This window comes from Aptenodytes forsteri, unplaced genomic scaffold (genome assembly GCF_000699145.1).
Source record: "Aptenodytes forsteri isolate BGI_AS27 unplaced genomic scaffold, ASM69914v1 Scaffold486, whole genome shotgun sequence".
In the NCBI taxonomy this organism is placed as follows: domain Eukaryota; kingdom Metazoa; phylum Chordata; class Aves; order Sphenisciformes; family Spheniscidae; genus Aptenodytes; species Aptenodytes forsteri.
Window position 1 is genome coordinate 85335 of NW_008795717.1, and position 25987 is coordinate 111321.

General features: G+C 36.4%; 1 protein-coding gene across 1 annotated transcript in view; it reads left to right on the forward strand.

The window, feature by feature from the left end:
- GPHN (gephyrin) overlaps positions 1–25987 on the forward strand; it is a gene marked incomplete at its 5' end in the record, with an annotated part of 204284 nt that overhangs the window by 12561 nt on the left and 165736 nt on the right. The window contains one exon of the mRNA XM_009283545.1: positions 16579–16636. Within this exon, the coding sequence (XP_009281820.1) occupies positions 16579–16636 (58 nt within the window). The remainder of the gene's footprint in view (positions 1–16578; positions 16637–25987) is intronic.

Here is a 25987-nt window from a genome sequence, read left to right on the forward strand (position 1 = left end):
AGTGGTTACAGCAGCCCAAAGCTTAGTGTAGACGATGAATATCCAGCTTTTCAGGAAGGTTTTGTCATAGCTTTTGATTTCAGTCATAGCTTTTGATTTCAGTCTCACCATGGCTGCACTGTTACCAGTATCCAAGCTTTTCATTAGCTCACCAGCTTGGCTATTTCTGCATAGCTCAATACACGTGACATATTGTGAAGGGATAGAAGTAATCTGTGGCAAAGCTAGCGAGCTAGCAGTACTTAAAAATGCTTTTTTCTTTTTATTTCTCTAATGCAGCAATGACTTCTCTTAAAATTTGTTTCAGTGGCATCTTAGCTGAAGATTGCAATCACTTTCGTTTCCCAACAAAGAACCAATTTGCGCTTCCATTTTTAATGAGGTCTTAATACTCTTTAACTTCAGATGAGTTAGAACTGTTTCTGTGCAAAACCTCATTTTCTGTGGAAAGACAGGCTAATGAGAGCTGCCCACCCTTATTAATCGAGAGTTCCTTAATTTATCAGAGGGATCTTTACTCTTCACATCTTTTCTTTCTGTCTGTCTCTCCCTCAGTGTTCCTCTTCATTTGAGGTAGCGGTGTATATATACAGAGCCTTCTCAAGACCTTGAATTTTTGGTGCTACTTTGGTATATGAAGCGGTGGTTTCTTTGTACTATTTCTGTTCTACACAAGACAGGACACTAGCTGAATATTTTTAACAGAGCTTAGTTTCCCAGACTATTAGTTACCCTAATAGCAAGCTTTTGTGTCACCCTGTCCCTCTGTAATGCTATTCAGCCAGTTTACAGAAGCCCTATGTTGGAATCATTGGAGAAGCAAGAAGAGATCACTGAAACTTCGGTAATCGTTAGTCAAAAATTATTCAGGCACTCATTAAGGGCAAGTTTTGAAACAATGTATTTGGACAAGAACTGTGACTGTATATCCACAAAGAATTAGGCATCTGTAGTTTCTACAATTACAGTATCACAAAGCAATGTGTTTCTTAAGACACAGGAGTATTGAGTAATAGGAAAGATCAGCCCACTGATAGCTTTATGACAAGGAGGTTTGTATACATCTGACTGCTTCCAGAAGTGATGTCCCTTCCTTCAGCAAAGTGGGACTCCATGCTGGTACAAGTCCTTTCTATCTCAGCAAAAGCTGCTCTTGAGGAAAGACTTTATCAGAAAATCTATTATTCTGGAACAGGAGTGAATGATCAAATAATACAATTGTATATATCTGCACTATTCAGATTTTACAGCTGCTTCTGTCGCTGCTTCATTTTAAAACACATGGAAGAAAATACTAGCTGAAGTTATTGATCATTAACCTGGTGTTGTTATTGTGTTCAGCTCAGCAGCAGCCACCTCTTTTCCTTCCTTTGAGGGTGCTCTTGTAACAATCTAATGGGAGAAAATAAGCAACCTCCTGCAGTAGCAAACTACAAGAGAAAAATCTCACAATCACTGGAGGAAAGGATTGTACTCTATGTTCCTCAGCCTTGAGAAAAGGAAGATGAAGGTTGAAGGGTTTTGTGCTGGGCAGGGGGGAGAGACTGGTCTTGGGGAAATTGCTAGAAGTGAGTCACGCTGACCAGAATCTAATAATGAAGAGCCTTTCTAAACATTCAATCTCACAGCTATAGTTCATGTTTTCAAGTAGTAGAAAATAAAACTTTCTCTGACCAGTACTGTTGATTAGTTTGTAAAAGGAAAGGTATGTCATGGAATAAGACAAAATTTTGTTTTACAACTGCTATTAATATAAAAGTCTAATAGTGGTTTTTTTGTGTGTGTGTGTTCAATGCTGCTTGTGATTAAGGGAGAAATACTGAATGGATAACTTAGTTGCTAAATTTAATATGCCAGTGTGATCAATTGGGGCTAAAAACACTGAGCAAATACAAGCAAGCCCTAAGTCCATGAGGAAGAGGAAAGCAGATGAACTAAGCAATAAATATATTTTGTACTTGGCCAGTAGAAATGAGTGAAATGTTGAACATGACATTAAACTGGCAAACCAAAAACCATAATACTTGATTTCATGTCAAAGTGTTCATAAAACCTTTCACTGAGGAACTTTGATAAAATTTTATGATGCACAACTATTTTCATTTTAATTGAATTACATGTTTTGGTGAAAAAGCTGCACTGGAAAATTATCAGGTAGCTCTTAACCAAGTTTTATATAAAAGATCTCAGACTGGTATAAATGAGTCATATTTGCTACTAACAACTATTCACTTAAATCATTCTTGTGGAACAGTTAGCACACTGTTTCTAATTACACTGTTATAACATGCAGCATATTTTATACATTTTGTAATTAAATTATATAGTTCGTATAAATTACATATTGCCTTGTTAATAGCTTTTTGACAAATAAGGACGAGCAAGTACTCTGTACTCTGAGCTGGCTGGTTGTAACGTAGATGTCTGTAGCACAGTGCTGAGTAGAAGCCAACATGCTTTCCCTCTCGGCATGGTTTATTAGTTGTGGCTCAGTGCCACTCTAACTGTGGTACAGAGTTGGCTGTGATCTGATGTGGGATGCTGATATAGCTCTCTGAAAATAACAGATAAACAGACCCAAGATTTTGTTTCTTCCTTCATCTCCTACGTTTAATAGTTCAGTTGTTAATAAAAGCTCTGAAAATTCTACTAGAAGAGGTAATAAACATTTTAAAAAACAAGTAGCAAGCTTGCATTACAATGGATCATTCAAGTATCTGTCACTAGCAATTGTTCAGAGTTAGGATTATTATTTTAATTTATTTTAATGAGAAGATGTCTAGTGCTTTATACTTGCTTTCAAGTAATTTAGTGCAAAACTGTGTCATAGACCAAATTGCTCTGTAAACCAGAACTCTCCAATAATATGCAAGCTCCCTGAAGTGTTTCTATATTATAGCTACTTACTCAGCTAGTTTTAGAAGGCGGAAAGGTAGGGAAGAAAAAATTGAGTGGGCTAGAAAACTTTTATTCTGTGTTTGTGCTCATGTATGTATCTGTGCAGTTCTGAGGATGAAGTTGAGCTGGGGCAGGAGTAGAAGGACCAATAAAGCTACAATACTGTATGAAGCATCCAGCTGTAGAAGCTGAACGTGGCAAGTTGAAGGTAATTTTTTCTGGGATGGAAATTTTGTAGGTACTTCCTGACTGCAGTAAGTACTAGGGCGAGAATCTCAAAGTTCGCAGTTGGAAATGATTTTGGAGCCGGGCAATTACAGCCAAGACCACAGAGGTGGGAAACATCTGATGCTTTGCTTGTATTTCTCCCTTCATCTCTTTTCTCCAGCAAAGAATGCCTCTCAGTTTCATGATGTTTGCCTCTTAATGGACCTCTTGGCAGTTCCCTATGCGCCAGGTATGGGCCACGAGTAATTGAAGAGCCTATCTGTGCTTCAGCTTTGATGTGCACGGGATCTTTGGCCTACCTTGGTTTTCGTGACCTGTTCAATCTTTGGCTGTTCTGTTAAGTTAGTCAGCAAAAATCACCAGTTACTTCTTAAATTCTATTATGTGTGTGCATGTGTAGGCAAAACTTTTAAAACCAACAATTTTTTAAAGCAAAAATAAGTACCTTCCAATGAACCATATACCACTGCCTCATTTTTCACAGAATAATTAATGACTGAGAGATCATAATGTTATATTATTAACAGTATCTATGTATTATTTGGTTTCTTCATCTTTTTATTTTCATACAAAGTTCATTTTACAAATCAAAATTTAATTTAATGTAGTTGCTATCAATGTAAACTCAACTTGAAATTTAAAAATCCACCTGCAAAGTTTATGCCTTAATAGCATATGTGGCAGAATTGGAGTCACTGTGCTTCACGGTAAAGAATTGGCTGCTATGGAGTAAAGATCAGCTGAACTGTGAGTTAATCAATAGACGTGACAGAAAGATAACTTTGGAATGAACATTTTTAGTTTTCAGGTACTCAACTTTGGCTTTCTTTCATTTGTAAAAGGCTTCTGCCACATTTTATTTGTTCATTACAAATGGTTTTGAATTCTGTACAAGTGGGTGTTGGGCAAATTATTATGTAAGACAGTCTTACAAAGGTGAAACAAATTGTGAGAGGATACTTCTACTGAATATATACTTTTCCTTAATTAAGATGAAAGAGGATATTCTGTTCTTCATACCAAAACATCTGTAATCTAAGCTTCAGAGCACGAGAAGTCTATTTTTTTCTAAAAAAGCCATTTACTGTAATTACTGTCTGATTTATGAAGACAACTAAATGTGCACTGGTAATCACATTTCTCAGCTTTGAAGAGCACTACTGAATTTGGAGAAGCATGCCTTCTTAGCAGCTTAAGGTATGGAGACACAGCAGCTATGAAAGGTATCTTGACACTTATCTGGGGTAGCATTATGCATCAATGGGCATTTAAAGTCACGTGATACGACTGGAGGAAATAAGAGCTAAAGCGTTGACTGCTGTTGTGGAGGGATAGCACCATGATTTGTCCTAGCATGTTTTAAAATCTACCCGTGGTATTCTGCTGGGGGAGCAGGGGGATGATATCTTATAAACTACAAAATCTGGAGTTTTCTCTTCGTTTGTAAATGTTCTTTGGTCCACCTGCTTTTGGATCCACCTTTTAGGTTTTAAATGGAAGAGGTGGTCCTATTAGTTTAATTTTGTTTGATTTGATGGTAATATACTGAGCCTTCTTCTCAGGATAGGCCTTTCATTCTTTCATTGCTTGACCTGATGCTACCCACCTACTTGTAAGCTCTTTGATTACAAATGCAAATCCAAAATAGAACAAATAGAACAAAACCTTGTAAAGCAATTAAATTGTTGCATTGTCAGCATAATATGATTTTGCGGTTTTACCAGAGGTTAAGGTCCTAAAATGGATTCTACTGACATTATCTACAGTGGTTTCTCTATCAGTTCTTTAAATGTTCTCTTTTAATGTAATGATGCAGTTTAGCTCAGTTCCTAAATTTAGGTAGTACTGAAACTCATTTCAGTACAGATTTGGATTATTTCTGGGCTCTTCACACTATCTTTTTGTATTTATTACTGTTATTCTTTAAAGGGTGAGGGTATTTAGTGCTAGTTCTGGAAGGAAAAGGCATGTTACATAATAACAATTGCTTGTTTGGAGTAAAATCGTAAATTGTGATTTGGCAAGAAAATGGCAGTTTCTTACAGTGGTTTATTCATGAAGCCCAGGTATCTCTGTACACAAACCTCATATATTTTTTTGGATATCAGTGTCTGTGAGGGTCATGCATATGCTGTATTGTCCTCAGTACTTGTTTGCAGGTCGGGTTGCCCTAACCATCTTTGATTTCCTTTCTGCATCATGGCTCAGGAAGTACTGTGCAAAGTATTAGCAATGTTAGTGTTGGTCGTGTTGGTCATTTGCCTATTGATAGTCAGGTATTTAGCCTTATAATTAATATAAGGTGGTTCTAGGGGAACAGTGTAAGCAAAATCTATCGTGCTTAATCTTTTCCAGTGTGAATCTATGATCGCAGTTAAGATATTGGCTATTTCAGATGCCTAGAAACACATCTAACCTATCTGTGGTATTTGCCAGTAGGATTGCCGATTGAGCATTTTTCAAGACTGTTGTTCAGATATATGAAATTGATTGTTAGCGAGAAAAAGGAGACCGACATGGGCATGCTGGAAAATGGGACGTCTCTACTGCTTTTAAAATTTTTTTAAAACCTGTGTGGAGTTATCATTTCTGAATACACTGTTACATGGCAGAGACTTCTAGACTAAATTTCTGCTTTGGAAGATACACCATCCTGTCACATTTGCTATTTTTATCTAGGCTAATTGACCAAGGCTCACTGACACGGAATATACATGACGGCACTTAAGAAAGTTACTTATTTTACAGAAATGTAAACTTCAGGATTCACCTTACCTATTTTCACTCCTACTCATCTGTGCTGGAGCAGGAACCAAGGAAGAGCTCAAAGCTCTTCCTCATCTGTGTTCTTCAGCTTGGGGATGGCTGGAGGGATGTTATGGTCACTGTCACCCAGAGGAATATGATAGTAAGTACTGTGTGTATGTGCTCAGTAACCTTGTGCAGTCATACCTAAAAAAAAAAAAAAAATCTTCAGTTACTGTGAGGTGGGTTACTCTTGTTTCTAAATATCATACTTGTAGGGGGAGCAGTAATAAAGAAGAAGAGAAGGGCTTCGGCAAAATGGAACCGGAGGGGATTGTTCTATCTAACTGTTATTTTTACTTTTAAGAGAACATCATACAAAATAGATGGCAGGAGAACATAGCTGATAATGACTGACAAGGTGTCTTAAAGCTGCAAGTAAGGAGAAGTCAATAGTTACATTTTGCCAATGGATTATGTTTGTGCAAGCTATTTAGAAATCAAAAGTAGCACTTTTTTGCAGGACCTGAATGAAACAAAATGCATAAATCCACATTTAATCAAAGACCTCTTAAGTTGTCTAAGATCCGCATGTCCCCTGCCTACCATGTTTCTGGATATTGAAAGAGTCAGGTTGTAATGAGCTGTGACATGAATAGCAGAGACAATACATCATTAGTTTTTAAATTCATCTAGAAACATTTTGTTGACATTTAAATGATCAGATGCGAAGAAAAAAGGGAATTACAACTACAGAAAACAAAAATGAGTGCTGAAAAACGCTTATAGCCAATAATATATGAAAACCAAAGAAATGTTTTTCAATAACTTGAGTTTGAACCTTACACAAGTATTTTACAAGCAGCTGTAAAGTATGGATGATGGCTTCAAAAATAACTGTAAATTATCTGGAATGGAGATAACTATGTGAGACATGCAATAAAATCTCACTTTCAGCATTGTCAATAATGCTATTTGTCTATAGAAACTTCCTCCTAGGTATGAAGAGGGATGGATCAAATAGGGAGTTGTTTTATTCATATGGCTCCATTCTGTGGCTGAACAAATTTTTTTTTTTTTTTTTTTCCTTTCACACTCCCCAACACATAGCATACACTAAAAAAACCCAGTTGAGTCAGGTCACTATTTTAAACACAATTTAGTTCTCCCATTTAGGTGACACGTGGCAATATATGTGTATATATATGCAAACACACTTAATATATTAAAGAAAAAGAAAAACAACAGCAAATTCTGCCTCTGAATTTAACTGTCTATATCGACATAACAAGACTGCCATTAATCATATACTGGACTGTATTCATACTTTATATCTCTCTGGAGTGTGGTGGGGAGAAATGAGACATTAGAGCTTTGGGAAGGTGAAGTATTGTGTGAACTAGTGTGATAGCCCTTCTGGATGCCGCTTGTCTCTGAGACTCCTCTATCATTCTTGTAATTTCAGAATTGTAGGATTTTTTTTTTAAAACAGTTATTTAAAAGTTCTGACAGTCTTCCATAAGCCCTGTGATTTAAATTGTAAAGAACCAATTTGATCTAGAATCTGGAATGATCAGACTGTTTCCACATACTCTCCACACTTTATTCTTTCCGAGTCCGAATTTAAGTCATGCTGCTCTCACCTTTAGTCCTTATTGGTATTTTTCGGAATGAAGAGATTTTCTGTATGCCTTTTTGCCTGATCTTAGAAAGTACTCTGATTGCTCTTTTCAATCTGTGGTCTGCAATTCATTCCAGCTTATTCTCCAACATCAGGGATCCCTGTGTTTCCATTATTCCATTTTCCGGTTTTACGTATCTCAGCCAAACTTCTTCCCTTTTTAAAATAAACATTTATATTTTTTAGCCTTGGCATAAGTATGCACATGGACTTTGTGTGCATACATGTGTCTAAGCATGCTTCACAAGCATGTGTACATGCTTGACTGTCTAAGAAATGAACGGGAAAATATACGCTGAAGTTATCGGGAAGAAAAGGATGGTATTGTAGTGGGGTGTGAGAAGTATATACATGGTAAAAAACTGAAGGGTTCTTGGTGGAGGGCCATATTTTTTAAATCCATTTTTTGTTGGATACTAGAAGTCTGTGGGGGAGGTGGCCAGTGTTAATTTCTAAGAAAATAAGCCTTACTGTTTCTACTACTTGTGGGTCAACTTATTCTCCTAGGAGGAATCTTCTTTTTCTTAACATTTGATTCAGATGGTCTCTTTTTTACATTTGTGTAGAAGCAAATAGAGCTCAACTGAAATGATAGAAGTGTCAGCAAAAATAGCTTTATCCTCCTGTATAGGTTTCTACAAGCTGTTATGGTAATTTACCAGTGGAATCTCATTTCCAGGCAATCCTTATCATATTGCCTAAATCCTTTAATTTGCAGTGCCTTCCAAGATAGGCAAAAGGTCACTCTCAGGCACCCAAAAAATTTGCTTGCGGTTGAAGTACGTGACGGTTTTGTGACAGGCAATTGCTAGCAATATATATGCAAATGCTCTGTATCTCACCTAGGTGTGTACTTGCTGGAAAAAATGCAAATACGTACTTTGCCCTACCACAGTATTTCCTATAGGACAAAGTAAGATCAACATTTATTATTGTCTTGGCCCTTACTATAAATACTTCTCTTCATGCAGTGTTTTAAAGCCCTCAGTCTGCCAGCTAAATCCCAACATGGATATTACATATACATTTCTTTGTCTAAATGGTGAGAATTTGACTGTGTTCATGATAATGATTTTTGTCTGCTTCTGCATATTTTTTCTCTCAGGAAATTTCAAATCTTATTCATGTTGTTTAATGAGCTGGCTGGTCAAGCATCTGATGCCCCGGTGGGAACTTTCAAAGTCACTGAACACATTTTTACTTAAATCTAGCTGACATTTCTGTCTGTTTTATTTGATGTATGATTTCCATAGTTAGATTACCAATCAGATGGAGAATAGTGCAATCATTCCTCTGCGCTATAAACATGCATGCATCCCGCACAGAAGTGGGCTTTTTGCTGTTGGTCCACATGGCAAGACTGTTTTCAGATTCTGCTGGCATTTGGGAAGACTTTAAAAGTCAGTTTTAATTAGAAATAAAATTTTGAACCTGTAATGAAAATTCTGAGTGCAGAATTAGTCTTCGGTATTTTATTCTCAGCCCATTTCAGATGCAGCACCTCTCTCTTCTGTTATAATCTGGTGGAACTAAGCTATTACAAACCATGAAATATTTGGTGTAGTGTTCTGCATGCTACATTGTCTGATGCAGTTAAATGCTAAAGGCCTAAAAAAATTTTGAAGTTATAAATATGCATATTGTTTATATTTCATTTCATTCTATTAAAAGATCTTAAAATGTTTGCCATCTGCATGCTTCATACCCTTGCTGTGTGAAGCATACAAGTATTAATGATAGGACTTCTGAACAATTATTAATTAATGTTTATTTAAAATCAAAACTTAAATAGTTTTTGCTTCTCATGGAGGTTCAGCATTCCTCCTGCTTTTGCCCAGAAGGCACCTCTCTTCATGCTGAGAGTGAAAAAATAACATTGCACCACTGAAAAGTCCATGTATTTTAAGTGTCCTCTTCATCCATTTTGTTTCTTTTGGGAGCCAGTGCCTGCAAGCCCAAAATTTCTTGGGGATGTTGCCTTCCCTGCTCCCCTTCTGTGTCTTTATTAGGCAGTAAGTAAACTGATAAACATTTTCAAGAGGAGGCAGTCTATAGATCTGTCTTTTGACTGGCAGCAATAATACCCCAAACTGTCATATATAGGTGTGCCCCATGCACTGAGTTAAACCAACGATACCCCCTAGAAAACTACACTAAGCCCTGAACTGATGTGGGTTTTGATAACTATATAGAGATGTCTTTTAAGTTAATATACTTTATGATGTAACAGTTCCAATTTTCCCCCAAAAAAATAAATAAGTCATTCTGCTAAAAGGGGAGAGTGGCTCCTGGTCATGTTATTGCCAAATGACGTACATATGACATTGTCCTCAACATATGTCAGAAACTAGGGACGAAGATCCTTGTTGCCTTCTTTCCCAATAACAGATTGTTGAGGTGACAGTATTTTCCTACTGAAGGTGCCTGAAAAATTGGCCTCTTCTAATTTATTCTTGCTTGTCCTATAGTAAAGTAAAAAAACCCCAAAAAACCCAAACCAAAAACTTTGAAGGGTGAAAGAGAGAACTAACATTTTTTTTCTCCTTAAAACCAATGTTTTTATGTAGTTTGTTTTTTCTGTTTAGGAAAAAAAAAAAGCCAGAAAGCAGTGAAAAATGTTTTCTTATACTTTTGTTACTCTTCAAACAGTGATAAGGTAGGGAACAAAAATTTTAAAACATTGGGTTAATTTTATTTTCTCCCCCCCCTTCATTTTTTGTGTGTGCAATAAATCTTTGGGACATGGTGAGGCAGAGGGAGAATCCTTTAATTTTGACATCTTCATCCCAGGGCTGCTGTTCATGAGAGACATGAACTGACAGAGGGCATATCTGCAAACATTTTATGTCTGTGAGGTTTTTGAGTACAACATGTTGAAGTTAGCCTAAGATTACGGGGCGGGGGGGGGGTGTTGTAAGCTGGTAAGTTTTCAAGGATCTAATTATTGGATCCATTAAAAAAAAAAAAAAAAAGAAACAAAACAAAAAACACGGGCTGGACCTTCATCACGTCATTTTACACCTTAGAGTAAGTAAAACTGTCTTCACGAAGCACTTTGCAAGCTGTTTTGCACAATTCATTGCTGGCGTGTAGCCAGTGACAGGAGCTGCAGCCCAGCTTGCTCTAGCTGCCAGTGTTCTGTTGTGTAGGAAGTGAACCCAAAATAGCATGCCTTCTTACTACCTCCCTTCAGGGTGCTTTCACAATTTCTCAAAGGTCAATAAAAACTAGTATCAATTAAAGTAGCTTTGTGTCTGCTTTTAATGTATGGTCTTACAGGTAGTAGAGAACAAAGTTACTTTGAAATGCAATTCTGCTACCTCTTTCTCTGAAATACTCTGTGAAGTTTTAGCTGTATCTGAGGATCCAAAGCAAGATGATTTGCTGAGGGCTCATGGGTCAATATTAAGCTAGCCCAGTCAGGTAGGCTAAAAATGTTGTCTTGGTCAGTTTGCTCTGGTAGGAGTAGTGTCGTAACATGTATTCATTCAGTAGCCTGTGATAAAATGAACATGTCCTTAGAATTAGAAATAGCCAGTCTGGCTCCCAGTCATTTGATCGGCTCACAAGCACAGTCTCTCTTGAATATTCTGCTTGGTTTATAAATCAGTCAAAAGATAGAATATCCTGATGGTAGATAAATATATTTATGAGATGGATCTGGGAAAAAAAAATTGAGCAGAGGTTTTTGAGTTTTGCTTTCATTTAAAGATGAAACAGAGTTTCATTGGGAGGTTTAGTGACAACTTGATATCATCTAGACAGAATGATCTATCTGAAGAAAGATTAATGTTAATTAAAGTGGCATTGGAGAACTTCAGCAGATGACAGCAGCCAAGCTGGCTACAAGGTATTTTTAGAAAATTGACTTAATTGCATTCAGTATGACTCATTTATTAAGTTAACGGATGAATCAATAGCTCAGCTTCTTATGGCAGTCACTGAATGTGGAACTGTCTATAAAGACTGTGTTCATATCTTTGGTCAGAATTCAAATTATAAAAGCCGACCAGTATTGATTCAGTCCAAGTGCACAAGTGTCTTGCACATGATGTAGCTATACAATAATACTCCAGTGAGTCCATTGGCATATGCATATGTACAAGGTCACAGGGGAAAACCATTCAGAAGTCCAACTTGCAACTATATGGAAAATAACACAGTGATAATATTAACCTTATATCCAGAATAAATGTTTTAAAAATGAGAAATTCAGTTTCTATTTTAAATAGAGTATTGAAACATACAGCAAACAGGTCATAAAAGGATAACTTATTAAAATAATGGATAGTTTATCGTTAACAGGGTTGCAATTTATTTCTTTGTTTTGTCTTCTCGAGTTCTCTTCCCATTTGGGCTGCGGTTCATTGTTTCTTGCCTCCATTTGAGCACAGTTCCTCCTGGTTTTTAACTTTCCTTAACTTGGATGAAGTTCAAGTTTTCCCTCTTCAGTGATATTCTGCTTTAATTTGTGAAATAGTAAAGCTTCCATCTGTTCCAATACAACTATATTGGCCTCACTTCAGTTTATTTCCTATGTTTTGCTAATTTCTTAGGTTGCTATAGAAACCTTGCTTTCAACATTCTCCTGAAACCTTTTTGTGAACTTTCTGTGAACCCAGTCTCTGCATTATATGTCAACCTGAGATGCACTTTTTTCCTAATATAATTTCCCTAAAAAAGACACAAAGTTTCTATTCTTTCACAAACTCCTGTGCAAATAGTTATATGAGTTGTATTATTTCCTAATTATTTTTATGGAATTTCTATCCTATCTTTTCTGATTCTCTCCTCAAAGACCCTCACCAGTTTAGCCCAATATAAGGTGTGGTTCTTCATTTTTTATTGTGTCAACTCTAATTTCTACATCTAGGAATAATTTTACTTCTCTTCTGCAAAGAGATTAGAGAACTGGGGTGTCTGTATTACATGCAAGGTATGATATGGACCCGATGAGACTGATGTCTATCGAAATTTGAATATAAATTGTGGGACCTTTCAGAGGTTATCTGTTACATAAACACATGTGAAAAATTAAAGCTAACTAGTATTTAAAATACTTTCACTATTAAATAATGTGGCTTGCTATAGTGTGAAAATACTGCCGTTTGGAAGAGAAAGACTTTGCGCAGTAGGTCTATACAGATGAAGTTGTGACTGTCTTTTCAGCTTACTGGAAGTAGCTGTCTGTATATTTAGCTTTGCTTTTGGTTGGTTGTCTATTTGTTCTGAGAGAAAATGCCATTTATATTGTAGGATGCTGGTTGTTGTGTTCTTCAACTGGAGAAAAATACGGTTAAATGTATAATAAAACTAAAATGTGTGAAAGATGAAGAGTGAATCTGCACAAAAATTAGGTCCCTGGTGAACTGAATTCTGGCCCTTCTGACATGTTCTTTGCTGCATTATATTCTAGCGTACAAAGCCCACAGTGGTTAATGTGTACTCATGCTAGCTGGTCCTTTGCTTTTCTGATCGCAGTGTAATTGCTTCTTGAAACACTGTGATCAAAAAAGTTAGTGTTGAATGTCCTAACAAAACCAACCTGCAGAGAGAGGTTGCTCCCAAGAAAATGAAAACACGTATGCCATGTGCAAGTCCTGTCACAGACTGTGTATCATCCTGTAGCTGAAATCTCCTGTGTGTAATTGTCTGGTCTCTGTTCGTTCAGACGTCAGTGATCAAATCAAGGATTTGCAAAATAACAAGCAAATTTCCAGACAGGTCACAATTGATAGTGACGCTTAAATGTAATTCAGAGAAATACTCAAAATACAAAATTTTCCTTAAGTTGGGCATACCAATTAATGCATTGATTTTCAGTTTGCCTTGATTTTGCTGTTCTTTCTTACCATTCATCACAACGGTTTTGTTTTTCTCAGTAACTTTTGCGTGTGTGACATTGTGTAGTCCCTTACACTGTGGACTTACCTGACTGTGGGAGATTTGTAATAGCAATTTGGTAACATCAGACTAAGCGCTTTCAAATTTCTTTTCAGAGCATTTACCATGCGGTTGGAATGAACTGGGATTTATGATTTTTGAGTGAAGAGTATGCAGCACGTTTCACAACTGGTTCTGCCTCTTAAGTTCATTTGGCGAGTGAATTGTATGGCATATATTTTGTGCGTGAAATTGAAGCTAATCAAGGCATTTTGCCAGAAAAAAAGCAGACTGCTTTTAAATGTTATCTATATGTTATTGTTCACTACTCACAGGTTGCCAAATAGGCAGCTTAAATCCTTTTTTCTCGTAGATACATTATTATATAGTAAAAACAAAAATTCTGTTCCTCGCATATATCATATTTATGACCAGTAGAAGAGTTCAGGCTGTGTTAATTGGATCCTCCCAATGTGTGTGATGCCTTTGAACTTCTGTGAAATTCACAACCAAACTTCATACACAAAGTCAAATGTCTTTATTATGTCCTGTATAGCACCGGGTTTAACTGGCAGTCTGCTGTGGTGGATCTCTCTTCCAGGAGTTATAAGATGAAGTGAAACCTAATTGTCTGAAATGAAGAAAGTATAGACTTCCTCAAAAACTTCATTTCAGCTCTGAGGCATTTATATAATTGTATATTTATGTGTCTCTGGTTCTCTTTCAGTTTCAAATTTGTTATTATTTATGTATGTAGTCTGGATTTTCAAGCTAAAGATGTCAGTGTAGGATTGAAAATTGTATTAAGAAGATATGGTGAGCTGGAGCTATAGGTGAGAGATTGTTTATTTAAACAGTAACATAACTTTTTATATATCTTTCTCCTTCAAAAATGTGGAATTGTGGTAACGGACATTTTTAACTGAGGCATTTATATAATTGTATATTTATGTGTCTCTGGTTCTCTTTCAGTTTCAAATTTGTTATTATTTATGTATGTAGTCTGGATTTTCAAGCTAAAAATGTCAGTGTAGGATTGAAAATGTATTAAGATAGATATGGTGAGCTGGAGCTATAGGTGAGAGATTGTTTATTTAAACAGTAACATAACTTTTAATATATCTTTCTCCTTCAAAAATGTGGAATTGTGGTAACGGACATTTTTAAAATGCGCTACCATTTGGACTGCAACTTGGCAGATTCAGAGTATGTTACACTCTTGACACAAAACTTTGCAGAAGTATTTGCAGAAAATGATGCTAAATAATGGTTTAAGCAAGCCATATGAGTTTACTGAGTCAATTACTTTGATTTTTAAATTTTTTTTCTGATGCATTCCAAGAAAGTGCTTAATAGTTGTGCCGAGGGTGGCCAGTAAAGAAATCTGCCAGGTGGAATTCCCTGCTGGTGGAGTGCTGGCAGCAGAGGCTCTGTCCTCCCCTTCTACTAGAGGATAGAAAGTCAATGAAGTTATTTTTTGAGTACTCCAGAGTGTGGACAAGAATGGATCTGAAAGAACTAAATAAAAAGTGTTTTCTTACGGACCTCATTCCAGTAACAATAGAATGGGTCATGTGCAATGATAACATGCACTGATCTGAGCCATTCCTTGTCATGGTATGATGAAGCAATCCTTTGTCGTGATGTTAAAACAAATTTCTTGTAGCTATCCCTGGAAACACCATTTGAACAAAGGTCAGATATAGTGAAGAATAAAAGCTCATGTTTGTACTTGCACTGGCAAGAAAAAGTTTCAGTTTTCTGCAACTTTCAACTCCATTGATGATTAGCAGCAATGGAAGTTGCAGAGGAAATAGGAGAGAGCAATTGCTACGCTGTAATTGTTCATGATGAATTTGAATGCTGTAATGTCTGGACCCTGTCTCTGCCTTGGAAATCATAGTTGATATTACTTGGAGCAGCGATGGACTTCAGACTTGACTTTTCCTATGCAGACTTCATCTTCTGTCTAAAGGCTTCAAACCGTTCATTTCTGAGAGTGAGTGATTTGTAGAGACATGGAAAGGCAGGGCTTATGGGGAAAATCTTAATATATTTTTCTGTGTTACTCTCTTCTCCCCTTTTTAGGTTGAGTAAACAATATGTGTAATAATTTCAAGATTGAATATAAGGAAATACATCTTTGTAGAAATGCTGACAATTGGAAGGAAAATTTCCGATAATAGGGAAATAACACAAATACACATTTGATAGCTGTCTACTGCTGTACAATAAATAGTTTCTTATGTGTTTTCCATTTCTGTAGGACCCAGAAAATGACTAGTGTTGCTGTGCAGAGCCAGCAGGGAGGTCATTAGTGCAGGTATATTTTTAGGTCTGAATTGTCACTATCAATGATACTGCTTCATGAAATAGAAGAAGCCGTGTCTGCATGTCTCTGGGGAAAATGTAGTATTTACCACCATTTACAGTACATGCTATTCTTGCATCTTCAGTATGTGAACTATTCTTTACCATAAACTTTTGCAGGATGTAGACAAGTAAGTTCAGTAAGTTCAATGTGGAACAAAACCCCCTATTTTTCTACATCAGTGCCAACTATTGCACATCACCTGCTTTTTATTACCAATCATGAACTCCAGAGACTTTTCAAACATGGAAGCCATAGAGTCTGTGGTTTGAGGTCTGTACAAGCCCATATAATTAAAAAATTTCAATTTCTAGAATTGCATTTGGATGCGTTTAAGACTGTATAGCAGCTTAGTGAAATGCTAAGCACAAAGCACATCAGGCTTCAAATATTTAAACTCATCCATACGATGTAGACAACAAACAAGAAATCATAGAATATGATGACTGATGGCTGTTAATATAAAGAATAACACCCTGGTGATGGTAATTCTGCTTGGTTGACCTAATTCTTATCTTTCAGGCTAGTGAAGGACACCTTGTTTCTAGTGTTTGTGTTAATCACATGAAGATTTTTCTTTGGATAAAGAAAGGAAAGGGGTTTTTTTTGCTGTTGTTTTGGGGCTTGGTGGATTTTACCTCTAAATTGGTAGAAGGGATATTTATGTTTTGGAACAAGTCATGACACCATTAACATGCTGTGCTTTGTGTTATTGATTTTGAGAACATTTTTCTTCTAATTTCAGAGAATATTTTTCTTCTCCTGATTTCAGGTTGGGTGGGACTGTATCTGCATACAAGATAGTGCCAGACGAAATAGAAGAAATCAAGGTACAGTATTACTGCCTTTCAACACTGAATTTCTTTGCTTGGAGAATTACAGAAATGTTACATTAAAAAGCCATGTTATTTTTTTGCTTTGAAGTGTATCATAGGCAGGAAAAAGTGTCTAAAGTAAAATTATTAGATCCATATTTAGGCATCTAAAATAGAATTTTTGTTATTTTTACAAGTACAGTTTACCTTCAGCTTAAGTTGACTTCAGTAGGGTTTGTTTGATGCCAAAACATGTGTAATTCAACATATTTCTGTTTTGTTACCTGAAGACAGATACAGGATTACTGTGAACATTGAGTTATATTTTCATAACAAAAAATAAATATAAATGTAGTGTCCTTTTGCTTTTGAGATCAAAAGCACATCCATTTTTTTTTCAACATTATCTATCTTAAGAAGGGGATAGTATGAAGTCATTGGTACTCGAAATCATTAAAAGCTCTTTGATTTTGAGGAGTGACAACAACAAATACTGAAGTTTACCTCCAATACAATGTGCATTATGACAAAACTCACTTTAGCTGAGTCTACTCATGGAAAGTACTTCAGCAATTTGTGTCAGTTTTGTTCTTCAGTGGAGTAAAAGATGGGTACTAGGTGGGATTTTGGCCTAGATCTGGTAGCATGGTCTGTGTAGTTGGTTCTTTATTTGATTGGTAGTCAAATCAGCCTGACATATTGCTTGCTCATTGTGATTACTTAACCCATTGTGCCGTTTCATATACTCATCTTCAGCTGTGCAAAGGGAGTCAAGAGTAGTTTAAAATCTAGTAAAGGGAAGTGGTTGCGTAATCATCTGATCTAGACATGACTTCGCAGTGTGTAAAGTTGTGAGGATTTATTCCTCCTCAATTAGCATCAAACCCACCGTAAACAAATACGGTGACTGCCTGTATCTGCATCGGTCAAAGTTATTACTCCGCCATGATCAAAATTTATTTCTCTCCTCTGAGATTCATGGACTCCTCTATCCTGAATTATCAAGAGGAGCATGATTTATTAGGATAGATCCAATGTTTAGACTTTGGTATTAGAAAGTAAGAAAGAAGATTTTCAAAACTTATTAGTGTTATGTAATATTTTCATGATGTTCAGAGAACTGCACCAAAACTATAAAACCAAAAATGACAAAAACCCTGAACCATAATCTTTCTCCTTTAATATAAGAAATCCAAACCCACTGACATTTTGCTAATGTTGAAGACGGAGAAAAGAAAGCTGATATTTCTGGCTTCATTGTGCAAACTGAGTTCAGTGAACAAAGAGAAATGGAATGCTGGGAAATAAGGAATAGTTTTATTTTTAGGAACTTACTGTATTAGGCAAGATCAGTAGTCACAGGAATGTGTTTTTCCTCCCACCTGCTAAGGAGGCCTGTTCTGATTTTTCAGCTCTTTCTCACTCAGCTGGTGTTTAAATGCTTGAGATCCTAGGAAACAGTAAAGGATGGGTTACTCATTGATCTCAGTTGTGCCAGCATGTAAGCGTGGAGGGAGGATTGTATTGTTCTAAGTCAGAGCTATTTAAAGTGTTTGGAAAAAATCACCTCCTTTACTTGTTTCTGGTAGCTGTGTTGTCTTGTTCAGGTAATGGGTTTTTTTAGGTTGTGACTGAAGTCAGCCCACCTCTCACACCTTAAATGATTGAACTTCTCAAGCTGTAATACAATAGGTGTTATTCATATGAAATAAGGCACTACTGGAAGATGCTACGACACACTAGCAGTGAGTATAATGGACAAATCTATATCGAATATGGAAAAGTATTATTTTCTATATATGTACTTTTAATAGCAGCTGACAAACAGGGATACTGAGTATCCTTGCAGTAAATATAGGAGTCTTAACTTCTGAAAGGTTCTCCAAGCAGATTTGAGTAGAAAAAGGAGAGGAGGAAATAAAAGAGAAAGCAAATGAGATTATTGGAATGTTACTTCTAGAGAGGACAGAATCTATTTCCATGTACAATAGTTCAGAATTATTTTGCCTCACAACTATCCCTCCCCTATTTAAACATGAAATATTAAGAGGTTTAATTTGATGAAATATGCAAGAAGAATAGCTCCTATTTTAATATATGATTAAACTTGACAAGTTGCTGAATTATATACAGAGAAGTTAGAATATTCATGTTTTCTGATAGTCCTTACAAAGTAAACTGCTTGCTTAAATGGCAAAGGAGGGTACTTTTATCAGGCAGAGAGCAATAATTACTAGGACAAATAAATAAGTCTCTTTGACAGCATTTCCATATATTGTAGAAAAGGTGGTAGATTAACCTCTTTTACAGCTCAACATAATTTGAGGAAAACATGTATTGATTTTGTTAATTCACGTAATTACATCTTAGGTAGAACACCGTTGTAAGCAGAGACTGTATCTCTGAGTTTATGGAAGAGGAAAAACTCTGTAAGCATTAATATACCTGCCAATTGAAAAGTATCTTTAGAAGATTAATTAAATGCATGTTTCTAAATGTATTAGTAATTTAAAAAATAACCTGTATTTTTTTTTATATATATATATATATTATATATGAGAATTTATTTGTCCATATTGCAATACTTAGCAAATTTTAACATGTGTTTATAATGTTTCCATTCTGGAGCGTTTAGAATATATTTATCCTTGCATGTGAGTGTGATTTTACTATGTGTATATATGTACTGTGACATCATATATGGTTTATGTATCTAGAATATTGCCTGCACATATGTGTGCCTATTTCTTTGAATAAGTGTATATGGTCAGTGTTGGGTATAATCGAAGCAGTGCATCCAGCTTACCAAAATTAAGTAGTGTCTGGCGTGCTTATAGGCATATGAATTAGGAGTATTTATGGCAGAAGTGATAGCATGTACCCTAACTACCCTCATGCACCTTACCAAGGTTAGGAAGAATTGTGTAGAACCAATCACCACTACGGTTCCTCAGCACCTGTATCAGTCTGAAATGGAGTGTCATGTAACTTACCTTCCCTAGATTTTTGTCATAGGTGCTTAGGTTCCCAAAGTGAGAGTGCTCAACAGGTAACCATATGAAGATACCATCACAGGTTTCACCCCGAAAACTTCTCTAGAAGGTAGAAATGTCTTCTATCACAGGATCTTCAGGACAAATGCTTCACTAAGAGAAGCTCTCAGAGGAGGAAAACCTGAGTGAATGTCTAAATGGATGTACTGCCATCTGCATTCCTGTCATTTCTCTACACCAGTTAAAGCAATGGCACTTCATTTTCAGTACCTGCTGGTTTTAAAATACTGCAGGAACTGATGAAGACAGTAAATATAGGAATTACAGCATATTTCTGAGAACGTGTCACTGTTTCAACTTTCTCTAGACTTCTATTCTCATTGGAATTATTTATCCTGTAAGCAAAGAGCTTTTTCAAACTTGCAAAAACGCATTGACAGATTTCAGCTTTGCTCCTCGTCCACTGTAGTAGTATGTTGTGCCTAAAGGAGAGGTCTTCCAAGCCAAACGATTTCATGTACGTAGGGACCGGTGAGCATATCAGGCAACACTGGTTTTGAAGAACATCTTCTGGTTGGAAATTAAAGCAATTGCATTTGAGAGGAAAAGAACAGCAGCAAACTTAACATTTCTTTATTTCTAGTTAATGACATTCATGACAAAATATAATTTCATTTACAATGTGGAGTTTGCGTCAAGAGTAAGGAGCAATTTATGACTATTACCGATGAGGGAAAGTTTGTGTGGTGTGCCTGTAGATAGTTTTATACATTAACAGTGGCATCTTATGGTTTATAACACCATGAGAGATGCTCTTTTTGATTGCAGCATTCTGTCATTACAAAGAAAATACATGATGTTGTGAAGGATTGTTATTCTAGAGGAAGACTCGGTGAATGAGAAGACCATTCGTTAACAGATTTCTAAAAAAATACTTGGTTTGGTAGGATTTGCAAGTCAACAGCAGAAAGGAATTGAATTGTGGGTTTTTTTAAGTGCTTCCCCATATGCTTTTCATGTAGGCATATGCATGCATCTCATCTCAAGACCAGAAATGAATTTGGCAGCAGATGTTCAATTCAAAAAAGTAATATGCATAAGAAAAACATTGCCATTGTATTTCATTCTTGTAATACCTGTGGTATGAGACAGACATTCCAGTGTAGAGAACAAGGTTAAATGGTTATCTCCTCTGATAGTTAATTTTAAGAAATCTTGTTAAAAATTTTTCTTAGTACTAGTTGTAAATTTGTAAATTTAGATGTAAAGCATTTCTGGAGGAAGATGGATAATGGAACTAAAAAGAATTCCCACCCTTTCACACAGAGGCATACTTTATGCTCCTCAGAGAACACCTGTAATTCCTCTATAGTTGCTCATTAAATTAAAGCACATATGCATAAAGTATTAAAGGCTACATTTAAGACTACAGGCCTTTTCCCCTGAATAATGATAGGATAGCTCACTTTTTTCCTTCAGAAGTGTGTGTTCGCTTAATAGTTTAATATATAAAAATCCTTTTCATGAATAGCTGAAACACATTCCTCTCAGATTGTCTTCCGTCTGTGAGGCGACAGACTCCAGTGATAAAGATCCAAGAGTAGAAAATTATAAAAAAATGTGAGAGAGGGGGAAGTAGCCAGAAGGGAAATGGGGAACACTGTGTTTTCTTAGAGGTCAGTTGCTCTAGATGACTTAGGAATTCATGAGATTTTAACTTTTCCACACAATCGTATTTAGGAACGTCTTATGAACAAAGTAAGCTGATTTCAGTATCAGTGAGCTGCATTTCAGAGCAAAGCTGGACTCTCTGCCATCGAAAATATGCGTCTTTGAAATGATTACAAATAAAATCAATCTATTCAGAGACTTTCTTGGACATCATCTGGTTTGTAGACCTTGTGGTGTCACATACCTACTTAACACTGTATGCCAGAATCTATTCTTTATGCCACTAGGAGTAGCTGATGAAAGTCATGCAACCTCTGTGTGCAGCCAAGAGACACTGGCCTTGATCCTTCAAAGCATTTTCATGTTTATCAATGTGTGGAAAAATTAAGTAGCAATTTGTCAACAACTGCCGGTTGATAGTCCTGTATCAAAAAAACACAAATGAAAGAAAGGTAGTCATTAGTACTGTGGTGGATGGTCCATAAGAACAGAATTGTGGTTCAAAATATTCAGACTTCGCAAAACTGGCTTTGTATCTTGATAGTGGGTGGTAGGGCATTTAAATATTTCTTGCATATTCTACAGAATCGACAATGCATTACATAAACAAGAAGACGTGCTGTCATCCCAGTTTTGCATAGGAGTTTAAGTCCTGGATCTGGTTTATTTCATCATTGTAGTGATGTTCATCTGTATAAGCGTTTGCTGAGGGTCTCCACAAAAAGTTTCCCCAGGGTTTATGATGGGAGGTATCACAGTTTGGTTATAATGCTGAGATTATCGCTCTGTGTATCTGTTTGGATCTAGCACAAACAAAACAGAGATTTCCCTTCAGCGATCTTTCAGAGTAAGAGTTTTTTGAAGAGGCTCAAGCTGTTTAAAGTATGCACTCCCACCAATCCCATTACTGAGAAACGTAAAGCACCAAGAAGCTTTACTATTTACCCTGCAGGAAGGACAATTCTGGTTCTCAGTTTTTCTGCCAATATTTTCCTCCTTCTGCCTCTCAGATTAGAATTACTAACTCATGGCACAAGAGCTCTTACTGAGTAGCATGACATAAAAGGATATTATCAATTGAATGGCTAATGAGTATTAACAAGTAGTATCTCCATAGACTCCAAAGCTTACAGATACAAGTTGAAAAAGATTTAAAGGCAATGTGTGATGGTCACGTGTTCTTCCATGATTAGATTACTAGTCATGCTGGACTGTGTGTTGGCTAAAACTGAGGGCTTGTCTTTTAACTCTCTTAACATGCACTCGGAGTCTGACCCTCCAGTAGACAGTTTCATTGTGCTCCTGCAGCCAGGAAAAGAAGGTTTCTGAAAGGAGTTGCAAGTGTCCCAACCAGTAACAAAAAATAGACACTATTCTGAGATCTCAATTTAGTGTATGAAATCCCTGATAAACTTCCAGATTTGGATCTCCTACTTGGTTCTCAGGTTTCCATAAAGGAGACTTTCTTATGGCCATGAATCCAGCTAGGACAATTGAAAAGTGAGACGTGTTACGTTAGAACAACTTTACATCTCATCATATTTCCCTGTAATTAAAGTTCACCTGATGTACACACAGATTTCTTCCCAAGTTAATTTCTAAATCCTGCATTAGCAGAGTCGATCACTGGTTAGTATTCTTTTTCAAGCTACGTATGACTCACAAAAAATGTAAATTCCATTGTTTAGAAGACAGAAAGAACTTTGAGTTTTTGCTTGCTGTATTAATCATTAAATGATCTTACAGACTTTTGTTGTTTCCATGCTGGAGAGAATGAAATGTTTGTGTGTAAGATGATGTGACAAAATTGAAAAACATTATATGAAACAAAAAACTACTTTCCTTTAATTTTTTGTCTGTGTGTATGCATTCATGCTATAAGCACATATATAGAGTCGCTTAGGCTAGAGATTTACACCCCTTGCAATATTGAAAATGTGCTCTTAGCTCTTTCTCTCCTCATGCCATGCATTTGTGCTCTGTTCTTTTAGTTCTTGTCAACAGTTAATTATATATATTATATTGTATCATATTATATTATATTATATTGCTTCTAGTTGACTGATTTCATTATCTGTTATGTTATGTCAGTTTTTCTTCTCATTAGTCCTTCGTTGTTTTAAGTTAGCTTTGTTTCTTCTAAAACTGATTTTTCCCCTTCTGGAAAGTGCAGTCTGTATTACACTGGGTTCTGGCTTAGAATCTAGGTTTTTGGTGCCAAGCCTGGCTGTGCAACCTGAACCACTGTCCAGGCACATTCACACCAGCGAAAGAGGAGCGTTTCATAAGAATGCCTTTTCTATTGTGGGATTTTTTTTTCCCACCTATGAAGCCAGTAGTTGTTGTGGATATTGGTTTTGAGTCTTGGATTGTTTCTGCTCTGATTGATAGGTTTGAGACTCTTTTTACTTGAAGGACATGACTGTCCTCTTGAGATAGCAATAGCTATAGCATAGGTTTTGTATAGAAACCCCTTAGGGAGTACTCACTGAAGGGGCTTTTCATCTGTTTCTCTCATCTTCTGTGGGTGATGGATAGTCACTGCAATCACAGACCTCTCAACCAAAAAAAAATCTGTACAAAAAGAACATAAAATGAGAGATGGCCGAAGTGGTTGTATCGCTGTTCCCTGATTATTGGACAACAGGATTCAGCCCTGCCCTTGTGGATGTTCCCCGGCATTTCATGGGATTTCTTTTAGGCCGAGGCAGTTGCTGCCATTACCAGTATTACAGACATACTCCATTTTTCCTTTCTGCCTTGCTGCTTCTGTACTGTTTTGAGAGATGTGCATGATGTAAACCAAGCAACTGGGGCGGGGGAAGCTGAGCATCCGCTCTCTTTGGCATCTGGCAGTGAAGAGGCCGGTTGACTGTTTTTGATTTGGAAGAGACACTAGTAAGTATCTGGGGGTGGCCCAAATTTCTTTACATCTGTTAGTGATCAAACTCTGATCACTATTAGGACTGCTGAGTGTATTGCAAGCACTCCTCTGCTTTCCTGGCAAGGACATCAAATGCCTAGATGCTCTGGATGAAAAAGTATACTCACTAACTTTCCACATGAAAATAGGAATTATCACTTCTTGTTTTCCTGCTGTCTTCCATCTTATGTTTCATAGGCTCTGTGGCCTCAGAGACTGCATGGCTCCAGAAATGACAGAGGAGACCACCTCACCAAGCTACCTTCCTCTTAAAAGCTGTCTTGAATATACAAGATGCTGAAGCATTGTTATTAATTCCTGTTTTAATGTGAGAAGGATTTAAAATAATGTATTTTATATTTTATTGTAAAATTTGGTCTTATGAACATCCAAAAGAAGTTTAGCCTGTGTTTTGCAGATCATGGAATATTGCAGCATGGGGAAGGGAAGGGCAGGAAGATAGTGCATCCATTTAAGTTGAAATGCCATGCCAATGACATAAAATCATTTTAGTAATATTGTTATTTACTTTCCAAAGCAAACAAAATAGTTCTGTAGTTCTCCTGCAAAGAGAGAAGTATCTGTAGGATGAAAAAAGAAAAATAGCTGAAAGTTAATTTACAAGACAAACCAGTAGATTGTTGATCTTTCAAGCCTTTCTGGTTACCCAGCATTTAAGCATTCTTGGTGCTGTTGCCCTTAAGAGGGGAGATTAATGTGTATCAGATTTTTCATTACCACAGTCCTGTTTGTCTATGAAAGTTTTCTTCACTAAATACATTAGAAATAAACAACAAGAGATTTCAAATCTCTTCTTGTTTTCCGGCATAAAAAATATCTCTGCTTCTCTCTGTGGCCATAGTAACCAATTTTCTCTGACTTCCTCCTGGCTTTCTTTCGTTTTCCATTTTTGCTAAATACATATCTCTGTACCAGTCATCACCTGAAACCTAGTTAGGTCTTGGGGCATCTTCTTACTTGCTCTAACACAGTTCTTGTGCTTTTCATCTGACCTGGTATACTGGGCAATGTTTTCAGTGGCTTCCATTCTCACTGGAAAAGTCGGTTCTTAAATGGGATCTCACTTAGACTGAATGAGAGGAGAAAACATAGCTCAGCTTCATTAAGCAGCAAATAGCTTTTGGCAAGTATATAAGTAAATCGAGTTTATATAAAAGCCCTCATCATTTTCCATGTGACCTGTTACATTAAGTTTTGTTTGGTTATATTTACCCTATAAGAATGTATCCTGGTGACTCTCTTTTGAGATCTGTGAAGGAAATTTAATGTTGTCCTATTATAACTGATAATGTCACAGTTGTTTAGGGGCTTGACTGAGTTTGAGGGAGACCTACAGTATGATCTTTTCTTGCAGTAAATAGATTTCTGAACATTCTTTCTTTTTATGATTGTCAAAATAGATGAATACTGGTATTGTATATATAGGAAAAAAGGAGAACAGTTGGGTTTTTAAAAAAAAAACATTCAGGTTCTACAGCTATTTACAGGTAGTGTCTTTGTGAATTATGAAAATTATTATTTGTAGAGAAATGAAGTATAACTGCAAATAAGGACACTGAAATACTGAGTGATTGGGTGACAAACCATCTGATGAAATTCAATGCAGGTAAATGTTAAGTGATGTGTATGGGAGGTGTGAAAAAATCCTAAATTTGCATATAAAATAGGGGGCTCTAATTTGATTATTGCAATCCAAGAATGAGGTCTGAGAAGTGTGCTAAGGTGGTTACTATTAGCTGAGTGTTCAGGAGCAACTGA